This window comes from Polyergus mexicanus, unplaced genomic scaffold (genome assembly GCF_030449975.1).
Source record: "Polyergus mexicanus isolate NDT 795.1 unplaced genomic scaffold, iyPolMexi1.0 SCAF_120, whole genome shotgun sequence".
Taxonomy (NCBI): Eukaryota; Metazoa; Arthropoda; class Insecta; order Hymenoptera; family Formicidae; genus Polyergus; species Polyergus mexicanus.
This window is the reverse complement of record NW_027223440.1, coordinates 992-9,779: the sequence shown is the minus strand read 5'-3', so window position 1 is coordinate 9,779 and position 8,788 is coordinate 992. Positions and strand designations below refer to the sequence as shown.

The following is an 8,788-nucleotide window of genomic DNA, read 5'->3' as shown; positions in this document are numbered from 1 at the left end:
TTAAATAAAGAAGAAAAGAAAACAATAATGGAAATCTGCCAGGATTTTAGCGACGTGATGCATATCGAAGGAGAACCACTGACATGCACAGATACCGTCGCGCATAAGATTGCAACACAAGCAGATAGCTCACCGGTCAACGTACGGCCTTATCGCCTGCCGGAGAAGCATAAAGAGGAAGTAAATCGACAAGTCCGAGAAATGTTAAGAAATAAAATAATCCGACCAAGCACGAGTCAGTGGAACGCACCGTTATTGGTAGTCCCTAAGAAAGCCGATGCGTCAGGAAAACCGAAATTACGAGTAGTCGTAGATTTCAGGAAATTAAATGATCTAACTATAGGAGATTCATTTCCCCTACCGAATATAACGGATATATTAGATCAGCTGGGAAACGCCAAGTACTTTACAACACTGGATTTAGCATCCGGATACCACCAAATTCCGATGGAAGAAGGCGACAAAGGCAAAACTGCTTTTTCCACACCTCACGGGCATTACGAATACAATAGAATGCCCTTTGGATTAAAAAATGCGCCAGCCACATTTCAAAGGCTAATGAATTCAATACTGATAGGCATACAAGGAATAAAATGCTTGGTATACTTAGATGACATCGTAATCTACGGAGCGAGCTTACAAGATCATAACAACCCACACGGAACAAAAACCTCTAATGGAAGTCCAGTAGACGTTCATCATGGAGATTCAAAATCTCTATTAGACGTCCATGTAATCTCCTATAGACATCTATTAGACATCCACAGTTCCGCATTTCTTACTTCCATTCAACATCCATTAGACGTCTTCATAGATGTAACATGAACGTTATATGGTGTAATCATAGATATTTTGTGGAACTTTGATGGATAAATAATATACATTAACTAGAGGTTATATAGATTCATTATGGATGCTTTTTCCACAAAAATTAAAAACTAAACTATCATTCATAAATTGTTGAATTTATATTATTTACTCATTTTTATGTGTGTACTAATTGTACCAAATACAAGAAATATATTTCGTTAAATCAAAAATATATTAATTGTTTTTAATACAATTATTTACGCAAACAGAAAAATGAATAAATAATACATATCCAACAATCCCTACGAAAAATTTTTTTTTTTTAGTTATTGCCTGTAAATGTATTGTATATAATTTTTTATTGAAAAGAAAAATATTTTTTATTGATAAATTTGAATTAAGTTATAATTGTATATATTATCATATATAACCGATATGAAATAAAATTGCAAATATTTTTAACGGTACAATTAATAAATTAAGAAGATTTCGCACTTTTTCGATCAGTCGGTTCTATTTTCATCTTAATAGTAAAAGGAAGATAATTGTAAATACACAAAAATGAAAAAAATTGTAAAAAACCTTTTTCTATTTATTGTAAAACCAATAACAAATACAAATCATATAAATAAGAAATATTTTGCAGTAATTGATGATAACACACGAATCTGTGTCAATAAAAATTTCATAAAATAAAAATTTTTATTAACACAGATGCATATGTTCGATTATTATATGCAATCTTAATATATTTATAATGCGCGTAACTCGAAAAACTATATAACTTTTATTATTAATTAAAATGTGGATGTAAATTGTCCATGCACATCTGAAACATATGTAAAATCTATTATAATAGGCTTATTTTTAGACAGTAAGCGAATTGACCAATCATAATCGAGATTCACTAGGGTTATTTCGAGAGTACTCAATTGTGATTGATCAATTTGTTTACCGTCTAAATCTTACTGTTTTTATATTTTTCTAATGGCTCTCAATACTGAAAATTTATAATTTACATAACATATACTATTGATTTTCAATATTAGCAGTGAATATCAAAACCCAGTCCATTCTACTTAAAGCCAATGGCTTTTACAGAAACATAAGCAATAGTAGTGTACAAATAGTGTCGGAAATAATCTATAATTAAAGAGCCATGCAAATTTAATTTCAATATACAGTGATGAGCGTGAATGGTGAGTATAGATACATATAAAAATCTAAACATATAAAAAATAAACATTATTCTGAATACGAGTTTAGAAAATTGTGTGTTAAAACAATAATATATTTCTCCCCTTCTTATCTTTTCGCTATATCTACTCATATCTTGTATTAATTTTTTTTTTTTTTTAGGAAGTCTCAGACTTGCGATATAATAAGCTATTGGAAACTTGCACATCGCATTTCATCAGTGACTGTTTCATAAAAAGAGCTGAAAACGAACTTACGTACATTATTGCAAGTGAAAATAACTGCGAAATATGCAAATAATTCTATAACACAACGTACAATAGAATTTGTATGTAATATGTTGCCAGTAATGATTAAAATAATTAATATTTCATACCTTTTGACATTATTAATATACCTTTCCAGTTCTTTATTCTGATAAATTAGAAACGTTGCCTTCGCATCTATGGGTCCGCTTCTTCTCATTTTCATGTCTCGCTTTTGAATGTCGAAACCACTCCATAACCCTTCGTTGTATTTTGCCCTGATCGGAATCTGGGATATTGTGAAGTATGGATCCTAAAAATATTTTCATTATTTTAACTTTTTCTTCTATACTAATTGATTGATGACTATAGTAATTCATAGTGTATTATCTTTGTTTAATAATTATTTCTAAGTTATACAATGTAAAAATGGAAATAAAATTTAATTCATCAAAAACTTTTTAAATTTGATTAAAGTAATAATCATAAATATATCTATATATGATACAGAATGTTCCATGGCAAGTTATTGAAACTAATTAGCTGTCATTTTTACACGCATATAGAGAGGAAAAAAAATAAAATATCTTCTAACAGAAGATATTTTGCAGTTGTATTTACATATAAACAAACTTACTGAAAATAACTTTTATTAGTTCCAATTTATGCAGTGGCTCTTTTCCGCGTCGGCCTTCCCAGTTATATTTCTCCGCCAATTTATTTGAGAATGTTTTATACAACGTTCTCTTTACGGCATCATCGACGCATGTTCCTCCGATAGATTTGATATATACGCGCTATAAGGTAAGAGTAAAAGTAATATATTATTAGATTAAATAAAGTAATGTCTTTTTCTTAACAATCTTCAATCATTTTCTATAGCAATTTTAAGTGATTAATATCTCTGATAATATCTAATAAATAATTAATAATAATTTTAAATGATTAATACATCTCATGAAATGTGATAATCTTATAAGTAAAAAAAACCAGCTTTTTACGCTTAATTATTTTAATTGGGATTATTTATATGTATAAAATTAAAATAGGGATTAAAATTTCTGAAAAGGACATACAATGTTTTTACTGTGGAAAAGTTTACCTAAGATTGATTATATAATGTACTTATAAAAGATTTGATAATAATTGTGAAATACATATATATATATATATATGACTATTATATTGTATATAAATTTATATGCGTTAACTTACTATTTCAGTGTTATGTTGGGAATCTGAAACTTTCAAAATCTCCTCAACTTCCGCTAATTGGGCTACAGTTTGCAACGGAAACCGATTTTCAGCGTCACCAAAAGAAAATTTCGTACTTGCACATTCTGTGCTTTTATTAGTTCTTTCAACTAAAATATCTAATAAGCTCAATGCTTGTCTCATATCATATTTTATAGTCACTATTTCTCTTGTTAATCTCTTGAAATGATCCACTGTAAATAGCATTTATTATTAATAAACGGTTATATATATATATATATATATATATATATATATATATATATATATATATACACTTATAATGTATAAATAGCATATACATGTATATAATATATATAAATAAATGTATATAAATGTATATAATAATATAATAAAATGTAATAAGTATAGTAAATTAAATATATAAATTGTATATAAAACATATAAATTAGTGGCATTACATACGTTGCTTTTTCAAAAAATATAGCAGACAAGAACATATATTATATTTCGATATACTATACAATTTTACTAATGAAAGAAATAAAATGTAGATTATTGCATTTTTTTTTAAATTGATAGTTCTATATGAAAATATTTATTATTATTGTTATCTTTCGCATATCTATTATATAAAAGTTATATAAAACTATAAAAAAATAATAATAATAATAGATTTTATTAAAAATTTTAGAAATAGGTAAAAGTTGTAATACCTATTATTTTTAAATTTGTATAGAAAACAATTTAACACGTATAAATAAAGGCCTTACAATTGCTAAATCTGCTCACAATACACAATTGCTAAACTCTATTACAGTTGCAAAATTTCTATATGTACACCATTTATTTCAAATATATATATATGGACCGTTTATTTTGAAAGTGGTGTAAGTCCTTTTTTTAAAAAAATGAGATATGACGTAATTTATTCTTAATTTAGTGTAAATTTTTTGTTTATAACTAGTTAGTATTTAATATCTTAAAAAATGCCAATGCTTTGTTCAATTTAAAATTGGCCGGTAAAAGAAATTGCGTAACCATTGATTATGAAAGTGGTGTAAGTCCAATTTCCATCACGATGCCAGGCCTATTACATACGAAAAATATAAGGATATGCAGCAGCTATTACCTTATATACCTCCTGTGCATCATGAATATTTCAAAACACTGCCACATGAAGAGCATAAATAATTAATAATACCAATATCTTGTGTTAAGTTTAACAATATATAAATATAATTAACGTTCAAAATAAAAAATACAAATTCTATTTTATTTCTTGTTATTATTTATAAACAAAATTGGATTAATATGAAATATATTTTAAGTGATATTTGTTATTTCAAAATTGAAATTAAATGATATTTACAATTGACTAATTATGAAAGTGGTGTAAGTCCATTTGCAGCCTGGAAATATATATTATTTTAGTTAAATTCGCCTAAAAGAAATTTATATAATCAAATTACATATTGATAAATTAGTACAAACATTCCCAGACTTCACATAATTAACCTATATTTTTTAATTGTCAGATCTGCTAACATTTAATTTTCTCGAAACAAAAGAAAATGGACTCGCACCACTTTCAAAATAAACGGTCCATATATATATAATAAATGGTGCATGCGTGTGCGTATGCGTGTGCGTGTGTGCGTGCGTGCATGTGTGTTCGTACGTATGTGTGTGTGTGTTCATATTATATTTATATGCATTACATTTACTTACCAATTGCAGTTTGTGAAAACTGATGATTTAAATCATCATTTTCCTTTTCCTTTACATATCGGTTTCTTTGCATACAGCTAGATCGACCAACTTCCTCCATTTTATTAATATGTCGGTGTATTAAATTGTCTCCATTTTTCTCTCTTGTAGCAATGTTAAACGCTTCTTCATCTCTTTCGTACAAAATACCATAACCATTCGCATCTGCACATAAAATATATTATAAATACATTTAGCATACAAAATAGAAGTTAGAAGAAAAATTGAATTTTGACAAGATATATGTAAACTTTATGAGTGCACACATATATATTATTCTATATATACATATATGTATATTTCGTTGTATATCCATATATGTATATATAAAATATGTAGGCACACAATTTTTAAGATATTATTAATATTGTATATGTATTATTTTAAATATTGTATGTAAAAAATTATGTATACTTTTTTAAATTTATAATTGCTGATAATATTAATGATAAATATGAAATATATATGTATAAAATTAATGGCGTGCGCGCGCGCGCGCGTGGTGTGTGTGTGTGTGGGCGTGTGTATGTGTGTATATATTATATTTATATGCATTACATTTACTTACCAATCGCAGCTTGTGAAAATTGATGATTTAAATTATTATTTTCCTTTTCCTTTATATATTGGTTTCCTTGCGTACAGTTAGATCGACCAACTTCCTCCATTTTATTCATATGTCGGTGTATTGAATTGTCTCGATTTTTCTCTCTTGTAGCAATGTTAAGCGCTTCTTCATCTCTTTCGTACAAAGTACCATAATCATTCGCATCTGCACATAAAATATATTATAAATACATTTAGCATTCAAAATAGGAGTTAGAAAGAAAATGGAATTTTGACAAGTTATATATGTAAACTATATGAGTATAGTACATATATATATTATTCTATATATACATATATGTATATTTCGTCGTATATCCATATATGTATAGATAGAATATGTAGGCACACAATTTTTAAAATATTATTAATATTGTATATGTATTATTTTAAATATTGTATGTGTAAAAAATTATGTATACATTTTTAAATTTATACTTACTGATAATATTAATTATAAGTATGAAATTTTATATAATATTATATGCATTGTTACATGGAGATATGTAATAAATTTGCTCACCTTGCAAAGATGATGAGTAGGAGCTCAAGTTTGAAATTTGTGATGATACTTTGTATTTTTTTGCAGAATCCCAAGAACGTGTAATGGATGCACTTTCACATTGTACTGTTTCGTTTGTATTGCACAGTCGTTGACCTTTCATATTGATAAAACAAAATATAATGTTAAAATATAAGAGAGATATATATGAATTTTATATATATATATATATATATATATATATATATATATATATATATACGCGATTAGAATTGTTTATAATTACGTTTTGCAGGAGGACATGGAGCAGGTGGCGAAATTGCACTTGTGCATGACTCTTCTTCGCTTTCGGATGAAGATAAAACTTTCCTCGCTCTATATTTTCTATAAGATTTAGCTTCTTTCTCAGTATCCATATCTGACGTGTATAAGGCCTTTTCTGCTTTCGCATCAGCCTTTTGTAAAGACGCTGAAAATGTTGTAAACATTTAGTATTATGAATAGGTAAAACTTAACAGCAATAAAAGCTATTTTATTGAAATACTTACAATACTCGCCAAAAATCCGATTAATTTTAAAGGAAGGCCAATCAGAATTTGGTATTTCCTCTTTTTCAATTGCCTTTCGCAGTCTTAAATCCGTTTTGAAATGTGAAGGATATTTGCATACATCCTCACTTTGTAACCAAATTTTGGGTATTACTTGGATACCATCGGAGAATTCTACGACGATAAATCCTCGATTCGACATCTTCCTGTGAAATTATACAAAAGAGCTTCTACGAGTAATATTGTAAACAAGATTTCAATTTGTATAGATTATTGTGTATCAGAAATCATTTTAATTTTTTATTTTATTGTCATATTTTATTTTGCTTTTATTGTCAGAATTTATTTTAATTTTTTATTAAACAAATTAAAGCGCAATATACAAATATTATTAATATGTAGTGCTTATAAGCGGTATTACTGCGAAATATCTTTCATTCCTGTATGGCAATTTTACGAATTTATGACTGATTTTATGCAAAGGCCAGGTTTGAATGTCAGATAATTGACTTACTTTAAATATACCCAAATGAATAGAACTGCATGGATTATTATAAAGTTCTTCAACAATTTTGAATTTACGACCTATTGCAATATAATTACCTTCACTCGACGTTGCGATATTTTCCAAACAGACAATATCTTTTTCTATGAGACAACAATTATCAGAAGATTTGATTGAAATAATAAAATGGGGAAATTCAACCTTCAAAAATTGTGGATTGAAACAACCTGATATCAACGGTCCTTTTTCGTGTGAATTCTTTACACTTATTTTTGATATATCTGCATCGTCAGATTTGATTTTATAAAAACTCATTTCCGCATAACGATTGCTAATTTGCTCTAATGGTTTCTCAGATTTTCTCAAAAGAGATTTTAATTCTTTCATAAAATTTTCAAATGGAAAGGCACTAAAAGTATCTAATGGCCCAAATTGTTTTACGCTGTCAGTTATGTGAAGAAGACCGTGAACATTATGGGATACAAATTCGGGCCCGTAAATTTTGATAAAACATTCAACAAAATGTTTCAATAATTTATTCGCATATTCAATATATTCAACTGTACTATTATTTTGACATAAAATCCGAACAGCAACATGTAAAGTAAGAAAATTTGAAAATATATCAGGATTTACTTCTTTTTGTAATATAACAGGACCGGTATATAACAAAAATTGTCTTAATTCGGTTGCTTTCCACTGTGCAAAATCTTGAATTTCTCGCGGTCTTCTTGCAAATTCTTTTGGAATAAGATGCCTAATATCGAGAAGAAATTGAGAAACATTTTTTATTCGTTGCGAGGATAAACATCTAGCTTTAAGAGGACCACTTATCCATAATTTTATCAACTTCCTAACAACGCCAATGCATATCATATGCATGTAATCTAATGGAATTTGAGATACAATGTCAAAATTTGGAATGTTTAATAAAATAGAACGACCGAGATGATATTCTTCTTGAGTTTGATTACGAAAATTAGCGTCTGTTCTTTTTTGCCAGTCAGAATTGGGAAAACAAATTCTGTTAGCGATGAATTCACCTTCAATTGTACATTTTGTGCAGCTAAAATAACCACTATGTCCTTTAGTAAGTGTAATGAAAGATTTAGCAGGAGCATCACATATGATAGAGTGCATTGACACTGGAAATGTTGTTTCATTGTTATTAGTTATGCCCTTATTAATCAATATATTTATATTTTTTATAAATTGTTTTAAAAATTCATTTGCATCCGCTGGTTTGGTTTTGCCAAAATAGCAACCAATTAGAAATACTTTTCCATAAGGCATGATTCGACCTAAAATGGGCCATAATTGATTTGAATTGGATCGAGATATCGGCACACCATCAATACCGATTTGAATCTGAATAGAAGATGAAACTGTA

At 27.7% G+C, this 8,788-nt stretch overlaps 1 protein-coding gene and 1 long non-coding RNA gene across 5 annotated transcripts; one reads left to right on the top strand and one right to left on the bottom strand.

The window, feature by feature from the left end:
• Positions 1-1,551: 1,551 nt before the first annotated feature.
• LOC138944220 (uncharacterized) lies at positions 1,552-7,268 on the bottom strand. 4 transcript variants are annotated; one of them, XM_070315128.1, is made up of 9 exons: positions 6,894-7,268; positions 6,632-6,814; positions 6,367-6,501; positions 5,806-6,009; positions 5,199-5,402; positions 3,468-3,700; positions 2,890-3,049; positions 2,384-2,565; positions 1,552-1,639 (listed from the first exon to the last, which is right to left on the bottom strand). In XM_070315128.1, the coding sequence occupies exons 1-8, from the start codon at positions 7,093-7,095 to the stop codon at positions 2,417-2,419; spliced, it is 1,470 nt and encodes a 489-aa protein (XP_070171229.1). In that variant the 5' UTR covers positions 7,096-7,268; the 3' UTR covers positions 1,552-1,639; positions 2,384-2,416. The 4 variants fall into 4 exon arrangements, with proteins under 4 accessions (XP_070171229.1, XP_070171228.1, XP_070171230.1 ...); XM_070315127.1 differs by lacking the exon at positions 1,552-1,639 and having other exon boundaries at positions 2,238-2,565; XM_070315129.1 differs by lacking the exon at positions 1,552-1,639 and having other exon boundaries at positions 2,238-2,541.
• On the top strand, positions 1,867-3,724 carry LOC138944221 (uncharacterized). The gene is made up of 4 exons (XR_011448681.1): positions 1,867-2,009; positions 2,170-2,335; positions 2,909-3,056; positions 3,476-3,724. It is a non-coding gene; the product is annotated as an uncharacterized lncRNA (long non-coding RNA).
• Positions 7,269-8,788: the final 1,520 nt, after the last annotated feature.

Excerpts from the sequence above, each read along its gene's own strand:
- LOC138944220 (XM_070315128.1), bottom strand. The coding sequence starts at position 7,095 with ATGTCGAATCGAGGATTTATCGTCGTAGAATTCTCCGATGGTATCCAA. Across the intron at positions 6,502-6,631 it reads TCCATGTCCTCCTGCAAAAC|GTCAACGACTGTGCAATACA; the intron begins GTAATTATAAAC and ends TCAATATGAAAG. Across the intron at positions 6,010-6,366 it reads CTACTCATCATCTTTGCAAG|ATGCGAATGATTATGGTACT; the intron begins GTGAGCAAATTT and ends TTTTATGTGCAG.